The 27,945-nt window shown below is 40.2% G+C and overlaps 2 protein-coding genes across 3 annotated transcripts in view; one reads left to right on the top strand and one right to left on the bottom strand.

Moving 5' to 3' along the window:
• Positions 1-838: 838 nt before the first annotated feature.
• Positions 839-10,077, top strand: plk4 (polo-like kinase 4 (Drosophila)). Its single transcript, XM_084742962.1, has 15 exons — positions 839-1,009; positions 2,205-2,300; positions 2,654-2,749; positions 3,849-3,963; positions 4,126-5,104; positions 5,201-5,292; positions 5,789-6,123; positions 6,213-6,317; positions 6,441-6,543; positions 6,630-6,779; positions 7,621-7,849; positions 7,943-8,045; positions 8,155-8,292; positions 8,386-8,492; positions 9,635-10,077. Exons 1-15 carry the CDS (start codon positions 980-982, stop codon positions 9,744-9,746), a joined length of 2,790 nt encoding a protein of 929 aa, XP_084599088.1. The 5' UTR covers positions 839-979; the 3' UTR covers positions 9,747-10,077.
• A 3,242-nt stretch (positions 10,078-13,319) lies between these two features.
• The window catches only part of LOC146310727 (inositol-tetrakisphosphate 1-kinase-like), a 42,489-nt gene continuing 27,863 nt past the window's right edge, over positions 13,320-27,945 (bottom strand). Inside the window, exons 6-12 of one of the 2 annotated variants that reach the window (XM_084742149.1) lie at positions 21,020-21,118; positions 20,709-20,749; positions 19,277-19,442; positions 17,127-17,198; positions 15,167-15,234; positions 14,918-15,080; positions 13,320-14,264 (exon numbers count right to left, since the gene is read on the bottom strand). In XM_084742149.1, the coding sequence (XP_084598275.1) occupies positions 13,945-14,264; positions 14,918-15,080; positions 15,167-15,234; positions 17,127-17,198; positions 19,277-19,442; positions 20,709-20,749; positions 21,020-21,118 (929 nt within the window). In that variant the 3' untranslated portion in view covers positions 13,320-13,944. The remainder of the gene's footprint in view (positions 14,265-14,917; positions 15,081-15,166; positions 15,235-17,126; positions 17,199-19,276; positions 19,443-20,708; positions 20,750-21,019; positions 21,119-27,945) is intronic. The other variant, XM_084742150.1, reaches the window with a different exon arrangement.

Genomic DNA, 27,945 nt, shown 5'->3' with positions numbered 1-27,945 from the left:
GTCATCACATTAGATTCTTGGAAATTATGATGATAATTTTCATACATTTTTATAGACTGAAATGATTAATTGATAAAACATGAAAATAATCATCAGATCACTGGACTATGAACATAATCATTGGTTGCAGCTTTAGATTCAATATATAATTATTTAACCTGCAGAGTTTTAGAAATGTATGGAATTATTTAACCATGTTGTAGTTAAGTATTTTCTCTGTATGCACTAATGCATTGTTTATTTAATTTAAAGACTTTCTCCCTAGAATGAATGCACAGCCTATGGTATGATGCTACAACTAACACTAATTGTTATTATTCATTAATCAGTTATTTTGTGGATTAACTGATTAATCATTCACTCTATAAAATGACAAAAAAGGGAAAAATATCCTACAGAGTTTCTCGAGGTCCATGATGATGTCCTCAAATCGAAAACACAAAGATACTCAGATTAATGTAATGTAAAACTGAGAAAAGAAGACTATCTCCATATTTTAGAGACAGCAATTGTCATTTTGCATGCAAATTTGCTTTAATGAATAATCAATTGGTAAAATAGTTCAATTATTTATCTGTCATTGACTAACTGATCAGTCAGCTAATCCTTGCAGCTCCACTATAGTGGAAGTTCATACTTAAAAATTCTAAACCCAGAGCACATGCCTGGATACATACATATTCTATACAAACTTTACAAGTTCATAAAGATAGCAGGTATAAAACTCTATCTTTAAGCACACTTAGGAGCAAGCAGCCCATGCTCTTAAAGAGGGCGTGGTAAACCTTGATTGTTGTCATATTACGTAGTATGTGACGTGGCACGGGAGTAACGGGCGGATATTTTCAAAATGGAAGAAATGGCAAAGTTTTGGAGGGGATCGCAAGAACAACATTTATTTGCCCTCTGAGAACTCCTGTACCGACCGAGGAATATTAATACAAACCTGCATGCATCTGCAAGGCGAGAAACAGCCACGATGAGTGTTTCGATCGGCGATAAAATAGAGGTGAGTTGTTCTTTTGTTAGGCTAACGCCCACAAGCTAACTTCAAACTAAGGTTGTGTCTAGGAGGAAACCCCAGACCAGCGAAAGATCTCGCGAGGATGATTAGTTAAACCCAAACCATGATCTTTCCTTAACCATGATCAAGCGTGTTTTGTTCACAAACCTACCCATATTTTAAACACAGCTCGTCACAGTTTGCACATAAGTAGTTTGCAAACGGCGCACAATGAAGAAACAGCGTTTAAAAATCTCGCGGGAGTTTCGCAAATCTAGGGTTCCAGTCTAGACACGACCCTAACTCAAATTGGTATCGTTAGCTAAATGTAAGGTTCGAGCTGGCCATGAATTGAACGGTGTTCGTCGCTCCTTAGTAACGTTGAAAGTGTTTATAACGTTGAATTTTTAATTAATTTTGACACATTTAACTAACAAGAATCAAAACGTGTTAACTATCCGCTAATATAGTACCAATAACGTAGTTAAACTCACTTTAATTAGCCAATATCATCCTTAGCTAAATTTACGTTTCATGTCGTTGTTGTTTCATATGCCCCGATAGTACTCGTTTTAATTCAAACTTTATTATTATTATTATTATTATTATTATTATTATTATTATTATTATTAGTAGTAGTAGTAGTAGTAGTAGTAGTATCAACATGGTGTTGCAGCCTCGGCACATGGGTGTGTACCATGGCTCTCCAGGGACAAACAGTATGTTGCTCGGTGTATTAGTTTGGTAACCTTAGTTCAACATGCTCCTTGGAAACGGCTGTCACAAGTGGTCGTCCTCGTTAGCGGGAAGAGAACCGGGATAATTAAAGGTTTTGGTTGGCCATATGACAGCGTCAGGTGTTTGTGGCTTGTCTGACAGTTAACGTTTGTTGTGGGAGGCTTTCTCCTGTGTGAAGTCGTTAGATGCTGGACTGTCTGTCTTACATCCAGCATGTCGCAGGCAAGAGGGAGGATGTTTGATCAAGTTATTCACTATTTCTTCCAAAACCTTTCTGCTGACAACCAAGCTTGCAGAGATGATGAGAAAAGTTTGTCTTGTGCTCAGGAACTCAGGATCGAGGTATCACTCTTTTAAAGATCCTGTCTTCATGGGATCAGAATAAGATTGCTTTAAAAACTGAAATCATTGTCATATATTTCTCTGTAAATACAATTTATTGTTTGTAATTCTTTTTATGTAGGATTTTAAGGTCCTCACCCTCCTGGGCAAAGGCTCTTTTGCATGTGTTTACCGGGCAAAATCAATGAAGACTGGTCTGGAGGTTGCTATCAAAACGGTAAGAATCCCTCTAGTATTTATGTCTTAGTCAGTAATACGACATAATTGAAGCATGCTTTACCTATAATGTAGACACTTAAGCAACACCCAAGCTGTTGCCAGCGACTGACAGTTGAAGTATAAATTGGTACTGTTGAATAATTAGACCTTAGTTGCCTCCCTGGGGCTTCTTGTGGTCCCTTGACACCCCACAAATGAGGTCTGAGTAGTTCACTGTCTTTGTCTGTGACAGATTGCCTATTCGCCACCAGACCAATCACTGCGGTTTGCAGTAGCGCTGTACAGTACTCCATGACCTGTTGATGCTATGAGTAGCAGGTGTATAATTATCTCTGTTGTTCCCATCTGCAGATTGACAAAAAAGCAATGCATAAAGCTGGTATGGTCCAGCGGGTGACAAATGAGGTGGAGATTCAGTGCCGATTGAAACATCCTTCAATACTTGAGGTAACGTTGGGTGGGCACAACTAATATCTTGTGACACAGTCCTTTGGGTTATTATTACACTACATACAATCTGCTGTGACTCTCATATTTGTTCTACTTTAGATTTTCAGTCTGGCATTAACTGTTTTTTCTTGTTTAAAATGTACCTAAAGTACACTTAAAGTAGAAACAGACTTCACAATGTACCATCTATGCAGTTAGAGGAAAACAACACTACTTGTGTAGTCAGTTGAGTTTTTTGGAACAGAGCCCTCTACAGTCAAAGTTGCTCCCAAAAATGTGTGTATGTTGGCGGTGCTTGAGTCTGTGTATCAGCTTTGTTTTAATGTTGTCATGGTTATGTAATGTGGGCAATGTGACCCTACCTCCTAAAATTACTTTGGTCAGTGCCATTGTCACTCTTCCACTTTTTCCACTTCACTTAATTTCAGGGTTGGTCATGGTTCCTTTAAGATTAACCAGGAGAGCAGACTCTTCTGCTTAGTCTAGATACTAGGGATTTAACAAAAGATTGAACTTTGGGATACTGCAAAAAAAAACAAAAAAAACAAAAACAAAAATGTCTGTACTGGTTGTGACATCTACAGTGATATTTCATGGTTACTTATTTTATTTATTTTTTATTGTATAAAATGACAGCTACAGACTTCTGCATTGTTTTTGTTTTACAGTTGTACTTAGTAAGTTTAACATTCATTGCCAAAGACAATTCATCCCAGTTGGATCATGGCTTGTTACTTTTATTTAATTTTCTTACAGAAGAAAAGCAGAAGCACTTTAAGTTAAAAGGAAAAACACTTCAACACTTTTCAATTCTGCACTTTTCCTTGTTTTTAATGGCGCAATAAATATTGTATTGTGGACTTTTTATTGTGGTATTATTGTACTGTGAGTTTTTGGTATCATTGTATCCCTACTAGATGCTGTAATGAATTTTTAGTTGTCTCACTGGTGCAACTTTTCTGGACCCATCAATACAATAAGTGTAGACTCCAGTGCAGTTAACATGTATTCTAGATTTTTTTTGCACTCATATTTTTGTGTCTTCTGCTCTTTGAGTAAATAATAAATGCTATTATGTTTCATGTCTTTATTTAAGCTGTACAACTACTTTGAGGACAGCAACTATGTGTACTTGGTGTTGGAGATGTGCCATAATGGAGAGATGAGTCGGTTCCTCAAAGAGCGGAAGATGCCTTTCTCTGAGGATGAAGGTCAGGCAGAACTATTCTACTGTGAAAATTAAATATGAAGAGACTTTTCACAGCTACTACTATTTCATATCAGGATGGATGTGTTGTTGTGTGTTGCAGTAGTGTATTGAGGTTCAGTTTGGGGGCTGCTTGTCTTTAAAAATTGTTATATTTGTTCCACAGCACGACATTTCATGCATCAAATTGTGAAAGGAATGCTGTATTTACACACTCATGGCATCCTGCATCGAGATCTGACCTTGTCAAACCTTCTGCTGACCAGCAACATGAACATTAAGATTGCAGACTTTGGACTCGCCACTCAGCTCAAACTCCCAAATGAAAAGCACTTCACCATGTGTGGGACCCCCAACTACATCTCCCCAGAGGTGGCCACTCGCAGCGCTCATGGTCTTGAGTCAGACGTCTGGTCACTGGGGTGCATGTTCTACGCTTTCCTGATGGGTCGCCCTCCGTTTGACACGGACACAGTCAAGCACACCCTGTCAAAAGTGGTTCTTGGGGAATATGAGATGCCGAGCCATGTTTCTCTGGAGGCTCAGGACCTGATCCATCAGTTGCTGCAGAAAGACCCTGCGCAACGGCCCAGCCTCTCCGCTGTGCTGGATCACCCATTTATGACTCAGAGCCTGCTGGTCAGGACCAAGGAGCTGGGGCTTGGCGATGAAGGATCCATGGACAGCGGCATTGCCACCATCTCCACAGCCTGCACCTCCTCCACCTCAGCCAGCAGCAGCAGCCGCCTCCAGAGGAGAACCAGGCACATAATTGGCTCTGCCCTGCCCAATCGCATGGCTCCCATTCCAAGTCTACCACACCCACCCAGCAGCGCCTGTTATGAGGACGGAGACCAGTGGCAGCAGCATCCGGCGGACAGATTTCACAGAGAGGGCAGGAGCAGGGGGCTTCATGGTGGAGAGAATGGGCAGCCTCATTCCCGCTACCTGAGGAGGGCTCACTCTTCAGATCGCTCCAGCTCTTGTGCATCAGGTCAGGGATTGAGTCACACTGACCTGGGGAGATGCCACTCAGAGGAGACTCTGACTGGTTTAGGAAGATCAGTTTTCCCCATGTCCTCCACTCAGCACCCGTTCTCAGACTGTGGAAGGCTCCCCTCACCCCCCGTCAAACAGTCAGCAAAGTAGGAAGACTCTTTATTCATGATCCTCTATTCATCTATTTATTTATTTATTTATTTTACAAATTTAATGAGACTAAGGTATTCTTTCTGTTTTAGTTCTGGGTATTCGTCATCCACACAGACTGCGCATCCACCAAACCTGCAGTTTCAAGATCTGGAAGGAGTTACTAATTGGCTCAATAATGAGGGTAAAAGTGGTGTGTTTTCTATTTGATTATCTGTGTGTAAGTGCTAGATTTCAGCAGTTACTTCAGTTTTACAGGGTTTCTGCATGTCCTTTTTAAGAAGTATAAAATTCAATAATGTGAATTTTAGGCCTTAAAATGTCTTTAAAAGCCTTAAATGCAAGTTTGACAGGTCTTAAAATTGCCCATTATTTTTTAAAGATACATTAACTTCAGTCGTGCATTTTTATGTGTTTTAAGGTAAAACAAACAAATAAACAAACAAAACCAGCGCTAACTAATAAGCTCAAAAGCAAACTGTGTTTTTTTTCAAAATTCCAAACAAAACAGATCAAGCTTTTATCTATCTATCCTTAAATTTGGCTAAATAGGCTCTAGTCACCCTTGTGAGGCTCAGTATGAATAAAGGGATTTAGAAATAAATCTTTAAACTCTCTAAACACAATTAAAACCATACAGCTTAAGTAAATCTTAACAAATATTTCCTTTTCTTTCTCAGGTTCTTGCCATAGGCCCACAGACAGCAGTACTCACAGCAGCAGTGGCAGCTTCCACAGCAGCAGAGGACCTTTAAGCGTTCACAACTCCTGGACAGACAAGCCCACGGGCCGAGGTGTGAACCCTCACCACCACATTCACCACAACCTTCCCTCCAACTCTGACACGTACAGGGAAAACGCAGCAGAACTCCAACCTCTCCACAACAGAGAGCTAAAGCTCCCCGCGTCCAAGCCCAGTGCGGACAAGGAAAGAAAGAAAACGCTGAGAGACATTGTCCTGCCCCTTTGTGCGTCGAGGCTGAAGCCCATCAGACAGAAGACCAAAAATGCTGTTGTAAGATATGGCTCATATCTTTTGTTTATCTCTTAATATTCACTGTGTAAATGTTGAGGATAAATTTCTTGTTCTTGTATTTCTTTCAGGTGAGCATCCTGGACACGGGTGAAGTGTGTATGGAGTTGCTAAAATGTCAAAACGGTCAAGAAAGGGTCAAAGAAGTCCTTCGGATTTCCTGTGATGGGTCAATGGTGAGCTCACTCTGAAATGTCTCTCCTACATCTTCCATATTTGACTGGTGGGGGTAGTATAACAATGTAATACAACATGATGGCACAATACAGTATAAAGTTTATTATTATCATCTCTTATAGGTGACAATATACCAGCCTAATGGTGGAAAGGGTTTTCCTGTCCTGGACTCTCCTCCTGCTCCTCCAGAAGATATTCTCATTTGTAGCTACGAGGACCTTCCAGGTATCCTGATGGATGCATCACACCCAGTAACATCAGTTTATATAAAATGTGAAATTGTGTGTTAATTAATTTATTTTTCATCACAGAAAAATACTGGAAAAAGTACCAGTACGCATCTAAGTTTGTGCAGCTTGTGAAATCCAAGACTCCAAAAGTGACCCTTTACACCAAGTACGCAAAGGTCATGCTGATGGAGAACTCTCCCAACGCAGACCTGGAAGTTTGCTTTTACGATGGTGAGTGAACATAGGCGTTGAAATATGATCCTACTGTGGGAGAAGCTGCACTAACCTCTTTTCTGTCTTGAGTTGAACTGACAGTTTGAAGTGGAGTTTTATGAAGTACTCATCCATAGTCAGTTTATTACCTACAGTACATGGCAGTCGGCACACCTCCAGTTTGGAGAAGTAGCAGGAATAGCAGCACAGAAGCTGAACAATGTACTGCTGTGGACAGGGTCAGCAACAAAATGTATTATAGCCACTCAAAAAAAGACTCGTCTAAATGTCAGTTTAGGTGTACACTATATTTAGAATATTTTTCAGCACTTACTTTGCTGTCAGGCAGCCAATTCTGACAGGAAACCGCTGTTACATAAACCAAATATTGCTCTCTCCAAAGCATCCAGACACAGAAGTTGCTGGTCTGCAGCTTCCTTGATCTTGACCTTTAAAACACAAAGTCACACAACAACAAAAACAAACTAACAGATTGAGGCAACATTAGACCAACAACTCTAAAGTCCTGTGAGGGGAAATGGCTGACTATAGACTGTCAATAGAGTCTGGTTGAGTGACAGAAAGTAGGTTTTCCTTCAGTCTGACGAGGAAAAGTGGTGAAAATATTGTAAATATGGCATGTACTTAAATTGATATTGATTCCTTTGGCTAAAACACGTTTTGCTGTTGACCCTGTCCATAGCAATATATTGCTTAGCTTCCTACACTGATATTCCTACTGCTTTTTGGAACTGGGGGCGTGCTGACCGTCATCTACTGTGGGTAATACACTGACTATGGAAGTACTTCACACTATCCCTTTAATATGTAATTCCTCATAAATGCTCATGTTGTGTAGGAGCAAAGACCCACAAGACATCTGAGCTGGTGCGAGTGGTGGAGAAGAGCGGGAAGTCGTACACGGTGAAGGGCGAGGTGGGGCTGAGCGGCCTGAGCCCAGAGAGCAGGATGTACGTGGAGCTGTCTGACGAGGGCCACAGCATGTGTCTGTCCCTGGAGGCCGCCATCACAGCAGAGGAGCAGCGCGGCACCAAGAACGTGCCGTTCTTCCCCATCACTATCGGCAGGTGAGGGAACGTGCTGTTATTCTTATATTCTTGGTTTTGTTGTTGTCCTTCTTTTGTGGTTAATGTCAGTTTTCTGTATGTCGTCCCTCATAGGAGACCGGTCAACCCAGACTCCCCGTGCCCGTCATCACAGCCCTCCCATCCGCTGCCTCCTGACACAGCTTCACCTCCTCAGCCTCCACAGATCACTCCTTCAGTGAGTGTCTCAGCCCTGTGCTTCAGGCTGTATGAACAGATGGCTTACAGGCTCCAACAGTTGGACTGTGACGAGATTTGTCTTTAATTTTTTTAAATTTTCATTTCAGATGATCTCCTACGACGGGTCTGATTTCACCACAGCCAGCCTGAGTAAGAAAAGCTCCCCTGTGCGCCAGGACCTTGTACAAAGCACAGGGAAAGTGGTCAAGTCGATATTTGTGCCCAATGTTGGATGGGCATCCCAGGTAATTCAGAAATAAATGTACCTATTATTCTATAATCAGCACAGAATTAGTCTTTGTGATGAAGAGATTAAATCTCTGTTTTTGTATGTGTAGCTGACGAACGGAGAGGTGTGGGTGCAGTTCAACGACGGCTCTCAGCTGGTGGTTCAGGCAGGAGTCTCCTGCATCACTTACACATCTCCAGAGGGGAGGATCACCAGGTACGAAACACGTCCAATAAAGCTGCTAGAAGGAGCATCCATTTTTCAGACAGCAGCGTGGACATGCCTCCAGTATTCCAGAGCAGAGAAAACTGCTTATTTTTTCCAGATTTTAAAGCTTTATTTTATATAATTGATGAGTTTTTTAATCATTCAAATTTGGCTGGGTGGTAAATTGTTGTGACAAACTCAGAACACATATTATTATTGCTTTACACTGACTTTAATTGTTTTGTGTGTTTGTAACTGAAAAACAGGTGGAAAAAGGTTTTGCCTGGATAATTTTATGTTTATGTTTAAGTTGTTTTGTCATCTGTAGCAGGTGATTTTATTTTTTTATTTTTTTTTTTGGCAGGTGATTTTATTTAGTTTGTTGTTGTAATACTTATTTTGGCCACAAGATGTTGAAGTACACCACTACCTAAAAAAAAAGTCAGTGGTGATTAAAAATCCAGAGTGCAAGATTGACGGGGATCTGTTGGCAGTATGTAGTAAAAAATTTACTAAAATATTCATGGGTGTGTTTTAATCAGTGTATAATCACCTGAAAATAAGAATTGTTGTTTGTCTTACCTTAGAAAGAGCCATTTTTGCGACAGAAGTATGAAGAAGGTTGCCGTGCAACATGGCAACCTTCTGTCGTACTTCTTGGCCGTTGTAGGTTGTCTCACACACTTGGAAAAGGAGGGAGAGAGAGAGAGACGAGATGTTTGCAATGTTACTAAATCCTACACACTAATGTAGTAATTTAACAGTAATATTACATAACTTGCTGATGCATGTAACTTGTGTTCAGAGTGCAAAGAGAAGTATGTGAGGCCTTTCAGTCTTATTTAAAACATGGATTAGTGGTGCACTTCAGCCTCTTGTGGTTGCAGTAAGTATTACAGCAACAAAAATCACCTGCCTTAACATTTTCAGGAACTTACAAAAATTATCCTCGCAAAACGTTTTTTTTTCCACCTGTTCCTCATAAACACATGAGAGGAACAGATCGGATCAGACTCAGTAAATTTCTCACTTGCCTCTCAGGGCTTCTGTGCATGTGTTTTTTTTTTTTTCCATCTTTTGTTATGTCATATGTTTGCCTAACTATGGATGCGACCACTCCAGCTGCTCTCACCCATGTTTCTTCTTCACAGGTATAAGGAAAACGAGAAGTTGCCAGATCACGTCAAGGAGAAGCTGCACTGTCTCTCCACCATCCTGGGACTGTTGGCCAACCCGACAGCACATCACCCACAACCTCATTAATACTCTGTGTTTAAAAAAACCCATCCCAGCAGCACAGAGGGCCTGGCAGGAAACAGATCGTAGCATTAGGAATCTTTATACCATCTTTTGTCTGGTGTCCTTGTAAATATATCTTTGTGGTGTTTTTTTTTACGTGTACAGAAGACTAAGATTATGAAAAGATATATTTTATTTTAATAAGCGACCATTTTGTATAGCGTCTCATTTGGCCTTTTTGAAAATGTTTGTGTCATGAACTGTGTCATTTTTTACTGCGTCTCCAACTCTATGAAATGTGCGATTCATAAATGCAGAGCCAATAAACATCTGGAGGCTGGGTGGAGAAATGCTGCACAGCTGTTCTGCAGTCTTCTCTTTGCACTTGATATATTCATTAAGGAATTTTTGTAGAAAGAAATTAAAGTATTTGGAGCTACCATATGGTTTCAGCAATACAGCATTTATATGTAAATACATCAAGGAAGCGATTATACATGTTCAGACTGTTGAAACTTAAAGGGACAGTTCACCCCAAAATCAAAAATACATATTTTCCCTTTGACTTTTGGAGATATTGGCTATAGGGGTGTCTGCCTTGGATATGGTGGAACTGGACTTAAAGTGTCAAAAAAAATAAATTTAAAAATTAAACTCAGAAATTGTTGCTCAAGATCATCCACAGACCTGTTTTTATATAGGGGCTGTTTTCTTTCTACTGAATTTCATCCACTAACCGTTTCATTGTGTACAAGAAAGTGTGCATCTACTCATGGAGGAAAGGTTATAGGACGTCATTAATGTTCACATTCTGTGCCGTCACAAACACAAGCCTCTCTCCCATGAACAGATGAAGGCTTCCCTCTGTGGACTGTAGAAAGAAAATAGTTCATACATGAAAAGAGATGTTAGCCAGATTTCCATGCAAACATGTAGCAGATTTGTTTCATTTCACTACCATTAATGTGAATATTGGGAGTCGTTTAATCAAGATGAGCAGTAGTTGGTGTCAGTTCTCTAGTCTTAAAACTATTATAGTAACAAGATGACTGAGTGCCAACCAGCCTGTCACTTCTTTGTTTCATGTATTAATATGAGGAAGGTTACAGACTTCTCGTTGCTCCACAGATCTGTTTTCGTCTGCTGCTAGTTTTTTGCTAGTTTCATTATATTTGAAAGAAGGCAGACATCTTGACTGTTGACATCTCAAAAATTTAGCAACTCTCACCAAAACTATCTAGAAATATCAATGGCACTACAGGCAAGAGGAAAATGTGTATTTTTGATTTATGAGTTTAGTGTCCTTTTAAGGGTGTAAATTTGTTACGCTAATAATGTCATTTTGGCTTATATTCAAAGAGATGCTCTACTTAAAAACATTGGATAAGGCATCATTCACCCACAAATGATCAGTCAGGAAAACAAAACTGAACGAACAGCAGCAAGATGAAGGTTTCACATGTTTATTTTGCCCTGTTGTTTTGGCCATTTAATTAAAAAAAGGTCACAAAATTGTGGATTCCTCTCAATTACAGAACTGATACAAAACAACATACTGTACGGATGTAAGCCTAGGCATATATACACGTACTGTACAAGACACCCAAGACGTAAACATTCAGGTGGAAGCTGGGAGCATGATGACACTTGTCTGGGTTGCAGAAATGACAAAGGGTAGGATTAATCATTTATTATTTCCCATTTAGAAGCACGATAAGGAACACAACATAGGACACACAATATAGTGGTGTTGTACACAGATATCAGCCTCAAACAAGGAGGACACAGCCTCAAACTTTGCCCCTATTTCTAGATGAGGGAGTAAAAGGATGTAAAAAGATTCCTCTGAACCTGCTGCAATGTGTTTTTTATTTTGAGACCAACAGAGGACAGTAACCGTTATATGGTAATATTCTCACGATATGATGAATGTTTTTCATAATGTCCTTGATATTCTTTTGTCCAAGAGAGATGCTGGTGAGATGGCTGCGCTGACACTATTATTTACGATCACAAGGCGAGAGCGAGAGGACAGTCAGTTCCCTCAGATACTGATGGAGGAAATAAAACAGCTAAAGGAGCTCTCTGGGACAAGAGAAGGAGGAGCAGGCTCAGAGGAATGTAATAATCTGTATGTGCTGCAGGTTGGCACTCCTTCCCACTAGATGCTAGAGGGAGACATCAGCATCAACCACAAGCTCGTTTTTTTTGTCACAACCTGTACAACCAGACCCAGCATCCACTGTTTGTTCAAAAACATCCCGTGCTTTCATTTTCATTTATATAAAACATTTTTTCCCCATAAAATCTCAATAAAATAAAGTTGCTCTTAGTAGATATCAGGACAAAGATATTAACAAAATTGGAGTAAAAAAATCTCACAGTGAACACTGGGAACAAGAGCTGGACCGTCTCTCCCACTCTCCCCCTCCAAATGATTTTCTTTAAACATGTGACACAAATACAGCAGCTGGAACAGAAGACAGGTCGGGGAATTGAAGCTTGAAGCAAATGGATCGACTGGACTGAAGGTTTCTTTAACTGAATTTGGTAAAAAAAAAACAACAAAAAAAACAAAAAAAAACAATAATTAAATCAAGTAAGAGGTAATCAAGTTGAATAAATTCATCATTTATCGATTTGTTTCATTAAAATAATCAAAATAATTACTACCCAGTCAGTGGGTATTCTGTGGAGAAAGATTAGGGTCGCATGTGAAAAATGTATTTGATTATTGAGTTTAAAGTCAGAATTCTGAGGGAAAAAAAGAAGAACATTTTGTGAAAAAAAGTAAGAATTCTGAGAAAAAGGCCAAAGTCAGAATTCCTCTTGACTTTAAACTTAGATTTTGGACTTTTTTTTCTCAGAATTTAGATTTTTTTCCCCCTCAGATTTCTGACTTTAAAATCTGATTATTTTTCTCAAATTTCTGATTTTAAAATCAGAATTCTGACTTTCAAATTTTTCATGTGGCCCTAACTTACATAAGTTTTTACATGTAACCCCAATCCTCTTCCATGGTATTCAAACACACATTTTACCTTCATTTTATGGAATCACTGAATTTCTGATTAACAAGCTACACAGCAGCCCCAAGTCTGTTTGATAAGTCAAGTCGGCCTCAGGAGAGTTAGTTTGCTCACATTACAGACTACAAGCACTGAAGACACGTGGAGAGTTTTTAAGGAGATGCAAACCCATGACGTGATGAGAGAAAATCTCACACGATCCCACTGGAATTCTGAGAAAAAATCATGGAATTCTCTGGAAACATCCACAAACACAAAAAAGGGAATGTGATTCTCGTCTTCCTGCACTGGAGCAACTCAAACTGGGACTTTAACAAGGACGTGGTTTGTTTGTTTGTTTGTTAAACACCTAACATCCGGCATCTGACATACAGTAAAACACTCAAACACCTATAAACATTGGTGCAACAACAATCGTTAAAAAAATTAAACTTGGTCACATGTTCATGGAGATGTACTTTCTTGTTTTTAACCTTTAAAGATGTTTTTTTTTCCTGCCGGCGTCCTTCCTACTCTTGAAGTAAATTTGATGGCACTCGGAAAAGTAAACGGCTCACCTGTTTCAAACTAACAAAACCCTAAACAGTCTTTGTCATTCATGTTCAGACTCCTCTGCCGTCGGTTGGCCACAGTCACATAGCAGCCTGGGATCTGTGGAGTAGTGTTCAAAATGTCCAGCCACCTTCTCTCTCCCTCACTTTGTGCAGAGGAGTCAGTGGTATTGACCAGAAGACAAACACACATCACTGGCACAATGTAAACGTACCTGTGTGTGTGTGTGTGTGTATGTTTAAGTGTGTGTGAGATACAACAGATCATACATTGCACATCAAGCGGCACAACTTTCTCCAGTCCTGATTCGGCTTTTCCCTCACCTGGACCCTTTCATCACAGAGAACTCACACAAGAGAGAAAAATAAAATCAGCTATTAGGCAAAAGTTCCCAAAAGTTCACATTACAGTACTGTTAAGTCTCATTAGACAAAACGAAAAATACAAAAAGGCAGAGAGAAAAAAGCTTACACCCAATCATCATTTTCAATAACTATATAGGAAAAGGTTGTTTTTTTTTGATTAGATATATTATCATCGTTAACATCATAATTATTATGATTATTATTCATTTTTATTGTCACCATTGTCATCCGTTTTTTTGTTCAGGGATCAAACGGAGTGGGGGGCAGAGGGATCAGTCACTGGGAGGAAGCCTTGGTAGCTATCGTGGAGACACAGTGCTGCTGGAAGTTGGGGGACATGGCCGAGTTGCAGCCCAGTCTCTGACGCGGGCCCTTCAGCCCTCCATCGCCCTCTACGATCCAGGGGCTGCCGCTGGCCTCTTTTCCCAGCATGCTGCAGCAGCCGGGGGCCGGCGGGGCGGCGTTGGGTACAGCGGAACTTACTGGGAGGCCTTTGGGCTGCTCGCTGGCAGGGGCGAAGTCTGGGTTGTGGCTCTGGAGCACGCTGGTGATGTGGTTCAGGAGGTCGTTGAAAAACTCTGGTACGCCCTCATAACCTGAGAACAAACAGGGACATTCAGTCAGTTGAACGGATTCAGCTTCTGACCATATTCTAAATGTTTACAGGGTTGCCTATAGAACTTTTTCAATTATAATCCTGTTATATGCTATGAGGCCATCTTTTGAATATGAGTATATGTGTATGGCAGTGATTTCCAAATGGTATGACATAAACTAAGTCCAGGTGTGCAGTGGGATTTTACAACAGCTATACATTATTATTGCACAATACAACAACTTATTACTTCAAGTTATGTCTTGTTATTAAAATTGGAATGCTCAGTTCTTAACTTGATTAAACATCCTTCCAACTACGACCTTTTTTTGGTTCAATCTAAGCATAAAATGTGGTTTGCAGAAGAATATTGTAGTTTATGTTAACACAGTGACTGAGAACTGGAGCATGTTTTGATCTCGAACACTGTTCAGGATTTCACAGGGGACGGATGAGAGGCTTTACTTCAATAGAAGTCGTTGCACAAAAGAGAGACTTTTGAGATTACTACACATCTAAAAGAGTGACACCTGAGAACCAGGTCACCAAAGAAAGAAGCCCGCGAAGCTTATTGTCTGATCCTTTTGCTTATTTTACCTGCACACTGAGCAAACAAAATATGACCCACCCCTGTGGATGGAAGGCTGCACCTACCAGGGAATGCATTGATGTCAATGACGGCATGTTGGCCTGTTTGGTTGTTGATGATGACATCAATGCCAAACAGGGACACGCCCAGCGCCTGCCGCAATGACCTGGACAACTCTCGGATGACATCATCACTGGGTGGCTGAGACACTCCCTCTACGTTCTCTCTCTGACATAGACAGAAAATATTAGTATATTAGCAACAGAAACTCAGAGCATCACATGAGATAGCGATCAGTGACATTCTGGACGTACCGTGGTTAAGTCTGAGGACGACTCTGGTTTGGACACGTTATGGCTGTTAAAGAAAATTGCTTTCCTGTCTGAAACGGAAGCAGAGGAAAAAGGTGAGGCTGTTAAGAGTTTTAACTACACTTTAACATGCATTTCTCATCTGAGGCACTAGGTGGCAGCAAAGTTCAACTGGTTATGCTATACAACAAGGCAACCAGAGCTTTTCACTGTCTTTCCTTGCTGCTTTCAACGCCTGCTATAAGAAAAACTGAAACCTAAAACCAGATTACACTGGTGTGAAGTCTTTTAACATTTAACCCTCTCAGTCATAACGACGTCATGTTGAGTGTTCACTTAAGAGCAAAACAGCATGTAAATCGTTTGCCTCTGGTGAGGGATTTCCTTTGAAGCACTGATAAATGTGACGGGATGAATTGCAAAATTTATTGCCCGTTCTTTCCTTGTTATCATTGTAGTGATTAACATTAGAGAGTATTACAGGGAAGGAAGAGTGGTGGGGAGTGGAGAGGAAAAGTAGATTCAATCACTGTCCAAATAAATATGCCCCTTGGCTTGTAGAGGGTCGTGGTAATGAAGTGTTACGCAGACGGGCTCGTTCATTCCCAGGCTGGATGAACAAACACCAGTTTAACTCAACAGATACAGGGGAAGGAAGGCTGAATGGGACAGATCATCTCTCACACCATTATTTTAAGTTCTTTCCAATGTCACAGCCTGAAGAGGGGGGAGGCACACCATTTCAAAGATAAAATCAAAATATTTATTAAAGAAGAGTAACTGTAAGCACGACAAAAGATCACAGAGCAAAAGACCCCCCCATGAGATAGAAAGATTAAAAAAAAAGAGAACCAATGTAATCCTAAAAGGGTTAAAGGCCCATGTGAGAGACAATACTTCCTTCTCAAATGAATAATTCAATTGGCATGAACTTTTGAGACAAGTAGCAAAACTATTGTATCAATTCCATCCTCCTCCTCCTCTAACAAACCACACTCATGCCTACCTGACTGGTATCTGCCCAAAACCTATATGGCTCATTCATGCACAGCACAGCCAGGACAGGAGCAGAACACAGAAGGAATTTCACAATTTCAATTTCAAAGGAACTTGGGCAAGGAGGAGAACACACAAACAAATGATTCCTGTTGAGAAGTTTTTACAACACTATTGTAATAAGCTACCAAACCCGAAAAACTCATCAACTTGTTTTGTGTGTAGCTGCAGTGGGGTGCTGCACAACAACTTTAACTTAAGCAGGCACCTGGTGCACCTGCCTCTGTCCAGTCACTTGGCTGAGGTACGTAAACATTGCCTGAGGAAACTCACACTTAGCCTCAGCTAAGCGACTGAACAGGGCATGGATGCCCTGCTGGACACGAGCATTTCACCTGTCCTTGAAAACAACTACACTGTCAAGACAGACAGCATGACATTTGAGACCTGACTCAACCATATTCATGAGACGCTGACAAGTCCAATACTCATCACAGTGTATTCATACAATTTGGTACGTGTTATAAACACAGAAATCTCATGTGCAGGAGCTGACAGAGGAACTTCCTAACACCCTTTCAATTTCACTTCAGATTTACTGACAAACATTGCTGTGTAGATCTAGTGTATGCAGTGGTCCATTCCTCTGAAAAGATACGAGTCTAGCGTGGTGGAAGATCTAGGCGACTTGTCAGACAACAAACAAACTGAATCCAACTGGACGATGATGAGACCTGACTTTGGACTCTTTACTTTATGTTTGTGTGGTGCACTGCATACCTATAGAAACGTTTAATTGGAGAACTGTTCCCAGCATTATCATGCAGTGTGTGATGGTCTGTCACTAAAAAGAGTTGGATACTTCCCAATTACCTCCACCAAAACACCAGTTCAATACCGTGGGACCCAGGTGAATGAACAAACAAGCTCTCCAAATTACGCAATGTCTCTGACATTTTCAGCCTACCACCAACCACAGGATCATCGGGCGCTCTGACATCTACCTCCTCGTCGAACCACATAGCAGGAGCCACAAGACCTGAAGACACAGAATTAGCAATGAGTCTACGACTGATACTTTAAGTTTAAACGCCAGAATCCAGTGTAACAGGACCAGCATGAGAATAATGGGCCTATGGCAAATTGAAATGACAGAGATGGGAGTATTTTCTCTGCTTTGGAGCGGCAGTGGAGTAAAACACTTGCCACTCTACAGTGTTTGGGCTTGTAAACTTCACCCGGAGTAGTAAGCCAACAATTGGAGTAAGTGCAAAAACCTGACCTCCAGGGATGAAATATTGGTGTTGTGGCAGTAATACAGCCTTTATTTTGGAACTGAGCGACTTCCATTTTTTTACCACATCCTTTCAACAGCTCTATACAAGCAGTGACTTGTGGTTTGATGCATAACAGTCTACAAGTGAGAGCAACCAAATTTTTGCAACTGTCTTAAGACAACTGACGCATTGCCACAACACAAAAAGGATGACACAACCGAAAAGTTAAACACCACAAAGGCCAAACAGGGAAAACTCTAGACAATGTGCATCAGGGCAGCAACACTTCCATTTTCTTCAGACCATGATCAACTGACCTCCAGAAAATGGAGGATAAATGCCTCCACAGACTTTAATACCAAATCTCTAACATGGTGCATCTCCTAAAATCTAGGCACGTACCAACTAAAGCAAGAACACTTAAAGGACCAAACATGCACCAGCACCCAAACACCTGATATGTACATAAACAAAACACTGCCAAACAAATGAAAGTCAAACATTCAAATCATCAAGTCTAGCAGTCCGTGTTTTTTTTTTTTATCAGTCTGTGCCACTATAAAAAGATAAAACAGATAGAGGCTTACAAAAAACATTTCAAGGACAAATTATAAATGGTAAGAGTCAAAATCACCACAAGACTAACTGTGATGGAAGCGGAGAAGAATGATAGAAATGGAATGCAAGTGATGAGCTTTCAGCCACTGCAGCACATCACCTGCACCGAGATTTTAATACCTGAGCAATGAGCAGAACACACACTTTTACTTTCTCCGATTGTGTGGAAATCTGATGTTTTCACATCACAGATGACAAAGAAAGGCATAAAAATGGGAGTCTTACTGGTAAAACATACATATGTAAGCTGATAGATCAAATTCAACTGTCAAAATTCTGAATGAAGTCAAGATTAAATCAAGTAAGTTATTTTACAAAGCTAACTGAAATATAGGAATAGCAAGAGATCACAAAGTATGGGATGTGAGTGTCAGTAGGGTCAATAATGTGGGGTGAGAATGTTGTAGGACGCATTAAATGAGTGAAGGAGAACCAAGTAGAAACTAAGGCTGCCTGAGAGCCTAGTTTTTATATGCTGGGAACACCCAGCCCAGGTACCACCACAAGGCACTGATGACCAACCTGTAAACAGTAAGGTGGATTAAAAGAGCACTACTGAACAGGTACCAGCAGGGGTCACCACAAGAAACCACCGCCCACCTTCCTTTACCTTCATACCTCAGCCTGTCATCCAGCCTATCCCCTCCAGTTACTGCATATAGAACACAATGTAAAGCAGCAGGCCGCGGTGCACAGTGATCTAATTGCTGTGCAGATGTAACACTGTGGTATGGTGCTTTATTGGCGTGACAAAGGCTGTGCTTTCCTGCCGCACCACTCAGCATTCCAGGCTGAAAGCAACTGTTCTCTCTGTTACACAAAGCAGACTACCGCTCTGATGGTGAAACCTGGTTTGCATGAGGGCCTTCACTGTATCGCATGCAAATACCGGAGTCACTTGTGTCTGGGGACAACCCTGTATTCAAAGCTGCATCGTGGGTAAAGCTTCTGACATGTTTATGGAGAGAAACACCACTCTTCTTGTTTATTTTCAACAGCCTGCACCGACAGGGCAAAACACAACTGCACTCTGCTCTATCCCTTAAAAGGGCGAATAGGTCCAATCACACAGGACTATAAAGCCATTTTATGAGGTCTTTTATTGGCTAATTTGGAGAAGCTGTGCACATTGTACAGTGTGGCGAGTGAGGCTGTTAGCAGCCCTTGAACTTCCCCACCCATCTGTCTCTCTTTCTCCCTGCCTGTCTGTCTGTTTCCTCACCTGCCGGTCCAGCAGGGAAGTTCTTCAGTGAAGGTCTCTCCACCACAGTGTAGGAGTCTCCCACCACAAACACTTTGTAGAGCACCGCATTGTGGTTGATGAAGCTCTGGATCACACAAGGAGGCTTCACGTCATTCAGGTCCTCTTCACTGAAGATAATGGCCATCTGTGGACAGGAGGACAGGGTAAAATGACACACGTTCTTAAAAAAGGATAATATACATCAATTGAAGCCGTAGTTAAAACCAGCAGGCACTTTCAGACACAAATCTAGTCCAGGGCTGACAACTTCTGCTCCGCTGGTCGATATCATCTTGTTCGACCAACATACTTGATATTACTTTCATTAGGAGAGAAACACTTCTTATTCCATCACTTTTTAATTTGTCATATGCACACCTTATGTATTTATTTCTTAGTGATATGCTATTTATTGAACATTTACTTGTCTCCAAACTAATTCACACCAAGTAAAAGTGCCAGTACACAATGGTTCAGTGGCCCCCAGCCTCACAGGACAGAAGCGCTGAGAGGATAAAGTTAATTTCTGATGACAAAGTGTGTGCATTTTACTCCACCAGTTTTCTCAACAAGGACCAATAACAATCCAAACTCGATTCCAGCTGTCCATGACCTGACATCAAACTCAAAACCTGGAAATTCTGTCATGTTTTATGTTATTTAGTATTTATTTTTTAAGTTAACTGTTGAACTTGTCGTTAGCATGTTGCATGGCTGACGTGGCTACTACCCTGTCCTACTGTACTACTGAAGGACAGTCAAGAGAATCTGTGTAAACGTTAAGCCCCATTTGAAGCAATTAAATAAGGAAAGTTGTGTATTATAGAGTTAATTGTTTTTCATCATGCTTTTTGTGGAAGTTTCTACTGCAGTATGAGTGTTAGCTTTGTTGTTTTAAGGAAGCCGGTTCTGCTCTGTGATCTTTGCTGGTGTTCGTGTGTGTTTGCGTTTCTGCTTTATGTAAATTTACTCTATAAACATGCCCAGAAGGGTTAGGGTTATGTAGGAATACATTTACTGGCAATGCTGTCTAACTTTCATTAGCACCCTTTTATTCACCAGATTTAATTAATCTAGAGATACCATGCATTTCCCCCCCCCCATCAATCAATCAGTTGGTCAAAACAGTAGTTAGAAATTTCAGTCAACCAAGATTTTCTTTGGTTGACTACAGTCCAAGTTAAGTCCTAACTTAATTCAATGCAATAAGTGTGGAGGAATGAGGACTATTTGGCCAGCCTGACAGAGGTATTGATTTCAGTTGTCACACAAAGATAGGCGAGGTACAGCAGTGCTTTATCTCATGTTGTTTGGTCTTGAGTTAAATGACAAGTGTGTGGACAAGTGTTACCATTTCCACAAAACAAACTGTGGAGGGTGTGAGTGACCTCTGAGCCCTGTGGCCTCTTACCTCATGGGAGTTGGTTCCATGAGCCACCCGTGTTTTGCAAACTGAGGAAGACACAAAGGCGGGGACAAACAGAAAATTAAGCAAGGTAAACTAACTTAATGCAACACTGAAAACCAGTAACGAAATTTCAGCAGGGGAAAAAAACATGTCACGTCAACGCCTTTTCTTACACTTCAGAACTGTGGTGCGTAAATTCACTTCCTGACTCACATTTCTGTGTCACAATTAGTGGTTACAGTACAATATTAAGTCTAATGGTGTATAGATTTAACTCCTCAATATCTAGAGGTTGAATAAGGTAAAATACTTACTGAAGGGGAATGTGAGTCCTTGCCTCCTGATCTGCTCCAGCACATCTGGGCTGCAATCCGTGTTAAGAACCATGAATGGAGGAGAGCAAATCCTCTCATCTAATGAAAAGACAAATAAAAGACAGTTGGAGGGAATTGGCGGAATTAAGATCTGGAGATGAAATAGAGAAAATTTAGTTTCAGTTAAACAGAAATAATGATGTCAGATATGTTCAGCAGTGTGGGCCTTCATTTTAATTATGGACTACTTTAACTGCTGTTATTTTTTTTTTAAATTAAACGACCAAAAATTAAAGCCTGACCAGTACTGGATGTTTGAGGATGATGCTGATGTTGAGCATAAAAATTCTGATAGATGTATCGGCAAATATTCAGAGTACAGAATGTATACATACACACATTTTTTGCAGAAATTCATCAAAAGTGGTTAATATTTGTGACAGGACATTTAATAGACTTTACTGTCCAAAGTGATATCAGGGCACTAAAACAGTAAACACTCACCAGTATTTTTAATTATTATAATTTACTTTAAATACAAATAAAAACCAAAAATTATGCCTATGAAGCTAGCAGATGAAAACAATCTGCTTTATGTTGCTGTAAAATGTTTTCACATAGGCACATACTAGACACGTATACAATGATACCAGTATAGACTGATACAGCTGTGATAGGCCAATATCGGGCTGATAGTATCGGTCAATCAGTATATTGGATGGACTCTAATATTCTTAAAAAATGCCTTAGGTGACATTCACATTGCTTGTTTTATTTGGCCAATATTCTAAAACCCCCAAATATTTAATTTTTAATGATATAAAATATAGAAAAGCATCAGTTTTCTGTCACCTCATCATTTCAGGATCAGTTTACACACTTGAAGCAGCTGTATTTGTGAGCACAGAAAAAGAATGGTCTGTTCTATTAACCGTGTACAAAATGTGGAATTTGCTGGGTTTTAGAGTAAGTCTTTTTTTTGGTGTAACCTTTAAAAACGGGTTTGATGTCAGTCTTTGCTCCCAGGTGGACATCTTTACTGGATACCGATTTAGGTTCCTTGTTTTCTCCTGAAATAGCAGCACTCCAAGCCATTCTTTTGTTATTCTGTTCTCTTCGGTTATCATCCATAGCCTACTTAGGAAAAAATGAAGGGCAGAACATCCTACTGTAGTCTGAGAGATAATGTTCAAGACCTGCTCCGACACAGGGAGCAGATGAGTGTCTCACATATGCACCCACACCTTATTTAACTTGAGTTGGCCTTGTATTTGTATATTTATATTCCATCCTTGTGACAGGTTTAGACAACAAACACAGCAGAGGCCATCTGAGGCCCAGGGGGACAAATGACTCGTGTCCAAATAAATAAAGCAGAAAGCTGCCAGGCCCTTCTGCTCCTCCCAATCAACACACACACACGCACAGGAAAATGCTGAAATACAGGAAGACACACCATCTCATGAGGAACTACAGACAAGTCAAACCAGCTGAGGACTTCCCAGAGTCATCAGATACATCACCTGACTGACGGGTGTGCTAGATAGCTCACTAGTCAGTCAGTAGCAAAAAAAAAAAAACCCCCCAAAAAAAACAGGAGCAATAAAAACTCAGCCAAACCTTAATTAAACATAACGGAGGCCAGGCAAGAATCCAGCCTCTTTCTCACCCATCTCTATCATGTTTTTATATCACATCACGTCTGTTTACATCATATTTTTTACATCATATCCTGTACCGGCAGCTCAGTTAGTTCCGATAAGACTGAAAATAACAAACATCCTGCAGCTCCGTCATACTTCACCATATCAGGGATCAGGACGCATCTATATTAATGTCCTGCCTTCAGTAATTTCCCCTCTACAGTAGGTACGTAGGGGTGATAAGGCAGCTGGTTGGAGATATCACCACAGGAAATCAGTGAGGGGGCCAAATCAAGAGCTGGCAAATTGCTAATGACAAAAACACAATAGAAACACGCCGGCCTTTGTGTGCTGTGGGCCTCAGCCTCACAGTGGCAGGGCTCTCAGCTCCTGCTAGTGCTGAGGTCAGGAGAATCTCATTTGCCTACATTTACTCCAGTGCTGAGTGCTGAACTCTGCTTGTACACTGGGCCCCACACAAGTCTACTGATCCCACAGCAGACAGATAGTGCAGATTTCCACAATGACTTTTGGAAAGCCCCACACTGAAAGCACAAGCACGAGGAAAAAAAAATCTAAGAGCCCAAAAGTTAACAGACACTTCTAAAGTGACATTAAGCTGTCGAGGAGGTTCCAGGAAAATCAGCCACAGACAGCTGCTGCTGTGGGAGGTGATAAAGAAGCACATACAGTAATTCAGTGTTAAGGAACCCTGTTACTGTAATAGTGCTGCATGATGGTGGTGTGGTGACTAAGGGAGTAGGGCTGGGTATCGTTTAAAAAATTACAATATGAGTACCAATACCAGTGATACAGATACCAGTAAAATACTTTATTTGATACCTGTTTTCTCTTCTTCATTTGATACCCATCATGTGAACAGAAGCATTCCTGAAATAATCCTTCTGCATTTTATGTCTATATTTTTATCAGATGCCACAGGCTTGAAGTATAGCCATATTTTTTAAAGGCTTTGATGGCATCTAAAATGCAGTGCGCTCAACTTCACCACACCACAGACTTTAAGGGTTGTAGCTGCTGCACTTGTGTTGCATTAAACTGAAAACACTTGCAGTGATTGGCTACGGGCTGAACCATAAAAATAGTAATTTTCTTTAGATTTGGGTACAAAAAGTTTGAACTGTGGGCATTGTTTGACTGGGGAAGGTAAACCAATACTACTTGGCACTGGGTTATTTCAGTCAATACCTTCAATATAAAAAGTACTGACACCCAGTCCTACTAGGGAGACAAACTAATTTTGATAATGGATTCATAGTTAAGTCACTTTTGAAGCAAAAGTTTCACTTTTTATTTATTTATTTTTTAATGTGACTATTTGCTGGTTTTCTTAATCCTCTATTTTACTAAACTGAATATCTTTTGGTTATCTTTACATTTTGGACTATCGGTTGGACAAAAGCAAAGATGTGAAATTGTGTTCTGGAAACCTAACTTAAGATGTATTGAAATCTTTTTTTTTTTTTTTTTAAGAAATAAATAATTAATCAATTAATCAAGAAAGTAACTAGCATATCTATTGATAATGACAACAGTTGTAGCATTTTTAAAATCCCTCTACATTGTACTAAATTTGTGAATTGCTGAGATTGAGGAATGTGGCGGCATTCCAAAAGGACAATGAACACGAGCAGTGAGGCGATCAAAGCCAAGGTTATAGAACAATAACTGGTACGCTTGACAGATTGACATCCAGGTTCAACTTTGACCTGTCATATTTTCCCTTATTATGCATACTAGAGACCGCAACAATTAGTCAATTAATTGATTAGTCGAACAAAAGAGAATTATTTTCCAAATATTTTGATCGCTGTTAATCATTTTTCACACAAGATGTCAAACATTTGCTGGCTCCAGCATCTTAAACGAAAGGATTTGCTGGTTTTCTTTGTCATTTATGATAGTAAATGAAGAGTCTTTGGGTTCTGAACTGTTGGTTGGACAAAAGAAGCAATTTGATTTGATTTTGTAGACTCTAAATGATTAATCATGGTGAAAGTCAATGGTGAAAATAACCACTCCAACTGATGGATTATTACTGACATTTGAGGTAGTCTCTTTCAGCTTGACCTGTAAAAAAGTAGTTTGAAAAACAGTTGGAACAACGTCAGACAGGTTGTACACAAACCACAGCTGAGCCAGATTTTCCAAAGTTTAAATAGCTTGTGATGCCTTTGATGACTACACTGTGTTCCCATCTGATAGGAGTGATGACCACAACCCCGAAATAAAAGGCCTAAGACATAATAACCTGAAAATGTTATTCAAAGAGCTGCCTTGTTAATCTGCCCTTAAGGTAAGGAATCACTCCATTGCAGCTGAACATGGGCTTTAACCACATGTACAAAACTAATTTACTAATAGCAAGACTAATTTTTACTTTAAAAATAACACAATGTGCATCTTAAAAGAAGGCTAAAGCCGATCTAGCATGGTTTTATTTTTTGCTGTTACGTGACAGACAAACAGAATACTGCTGTTCTGTCTCACAGGCAGATACTGTTCGGTGCTCTATTACCTTTCCCTGTGCAGCTGGATCTATTCTAGTGTTGTTGGCTCTGCAACCAGTCACTTTTGGGAGCGGGAAGCCTGGAGGCTTACCCATCAGTCATCTCTGCACTGGTCATACTGCTGTTATTTTACCAGGACAGAAATAGCAGCATAATGTCTTTCAGAAAACAGTCTGTTAGGAAAAATATCCCCATTACATCACTGTGTTCCCAAAGACTGATGGTGTTAAATTTTGTCAAACAAAAAACCATCAAAAGACCTAAACCTTGTCAAACGAAAAACATTTCAAGTTCCAAGTTAAGGATTTATAATAAAGAGAGCAGGGGATGGTGGATGAGAGAGTGTGGCCAAGTTTGTAATAGCGTGCATGCTTGGCTCCGGTCGACGCTTTAGGGATGAGCGGGTGGAGGGGGGGGTAGAGGAGGATCAATCTCTGGCTCTGTCTAAACACTGCATGCTCACAGCAGACCCAGCGGAGCCGGGGAAGACGTTTACAGGACTCCACGATGAGATGCTTTTTAAATGTCATTATCCAGTTACATGTTTTTTTTTTTGTTTCTCTTCTTCTTCTCTTATCTCATCTGGATATCTGCTGCATTTTGTCCTCTGTCCACTCTGTTACAGCCCTGATTCCAAAAAAATTGGGATTTTGTGTAAAATGTATAGAAAAACAGAATGCAATGGCTTGCAAATCATTTTCAACATATATTCAATAGAATACAGTGCAAAGATAAGATATTTAATGGCCAAACTCATAAAGTTTAAAGTTTTTTTTGGTACACAGACACTAATTTCTGAATTTTATGTCTGCAAAACATACTAAAAAAGTTGGGACTGAGGCAACAAAAGACTTTGAAAGTTGAGAAATGTCCAAAAAACACCTATTTGAAACATTGAAAAGGTAAACAGGACAATTGATAACAAGTGATCGTATCATTATTGGCTTTTAAAAGGGCATATTTGAAATGCTCAGTCGTCCAAAAGCAAGGATGAGGTGAGGTTCACTACTTTGTGGAAAAACTGTGTGGGGAAATAGTACAACAGTTTAAGAACAACTTTTCACAACATACAATTTCAAGAAATTTAGGGATTTCACCATCTACAGTCCATAATATCATTAAATGATTTCGAGAATCTTGAGAAATCTCTGCAAGATCCATGGCTGAAAATACAGGTTTTGGAGCGACATATGCTGCCATCCAGCAAGGATGTGCAAAATATGACAACAGAGAAGCTGGACTGTTGAAAAACTGAAGTCATATAACAAGCAAGAATGAGAAGGAATTTCACTTTCAAAACGTCAACAATTTTGTTCAAAGGTCCCAAACCTTTACCGTTTACCACTGTGATGCATCAACTTTTCTTTTAACACCACTTAAACATGCCCGTGTCCCAACTTTTTGTTGCAGGGATCAAATTCAGAATCAATGTATATTTACAAAAAACAACAAAGTTTATCAGTGTGAACATTAAATATCTATATATAAGTCAAAAAGGATTTGCAAATGAATGCATTCTGTTTTTATTTCCATTTTACACAGCTTCATTTTTGGAATGGAGGTTATGCATCATACTCATGCGTGCAAATAAGTGAACTTATAGGGAATGACTGGCGTGCCTGAGAATGAACAGAAGAAATTCCTCAACAGGCCTGTTCTAACACCTAAGATTCAGATCATATCTTCCCCTCTGGGTTGAAGCATCAACAGAGAGCTGAGTTACATTAAGCTTCATAAAGTGCAGTGCTGTTTAGGTCGAAGGCTGAACTCTCCTGTTGCTATTTAGAGCTTGTTTCCTAGAAACCCCAGCATCCTCTCTCACTGTTCTCTCTGCACCCCCCACCCGCGACCCCACCCCCGAGGCAAAGCAGCAGGATTTTCAATATTTTAAATTGAACTCCAAACACGGCAATGCCCTGAGAGTAAAGCCATTCTCAGTATCGCACCCTAAGAGGCTTAACGCTCCAATTACAATTATGAGTCATTTATTTTGAAAAGAAAAAATAGATTGTTTTCTAACAAAAGGTAAACTGATGAGTTATTAATCCTTTCATGATTGTGACAGAGCATTGTACCTGACGGGCAAGAAATCTTGGAGTTGGAGCAATCCTGTCTGCCCACTTGGCTCATTGGATGTGGACAAGTGCTTGGGTCTTAAAGTGTCTCAGTGTTTGTCTTTCTCATGCTGCAACTATGATTAAATATTGATCACTTGCATAAACGGGACACTTGTTCTGTTGGTTCTTGCAGAGGCGGGGATTAATATTAGCACAGGGACCTCAAGACAGCCTGATTAATATACGAATAAACCCAGGAAGGTTTCAGTTTGATCCTGAGGAATCCTCAAGGCAATTCTTTTATCGTGAGCTGGAGAGGAATTAGCTTAAAACACTGAGAGAGGCTTTCGTTTTATACAAGAGTTGACTTGACAACGGTTTCTGTCTATAAAAACAGTACACAATATCAAAACTCAAGCATACACAGGAACGAGTAGAATCCACTAAGTAACATAAACAATTACCTTCATCGCACTCGCACAGGAAACACAAAAACACAACAGAGCAGTGCCAAAGTTCCAACAAGCACAGCTATGAATCAGTGACACTGATCCATTAGCGCTCATGTGGCTCTTGTCTGGCTATTTTCTATCAAACATAACATTAAGATGAGCTGATTCTTGAACTTGAGTTTATATTAATTTAAACAATTCAGAGCAGAGCAGCTAAATGTACTGTGGCTGGGCCCATTTAAC

The sequence above is a fragment of the Lutjanus erythropterus genome, chromosome 18, assembly GCF_056507025.1.
Source record: "Lutjanus erythropterus isolate fLutEry1 chromosome 18, fLutEry1.hap2, whole genome shotgun sequence".
Lineage (NCBI taxonomy): Eukaryota > Metazoa > Chordata > Actinopteri > Lutjaniformes > Lutjanidae > Lutjanus > Lutjanus erythropterus.
This window is presented reverse-complemented; position numbering and strand designations above follow the sequence as displayed.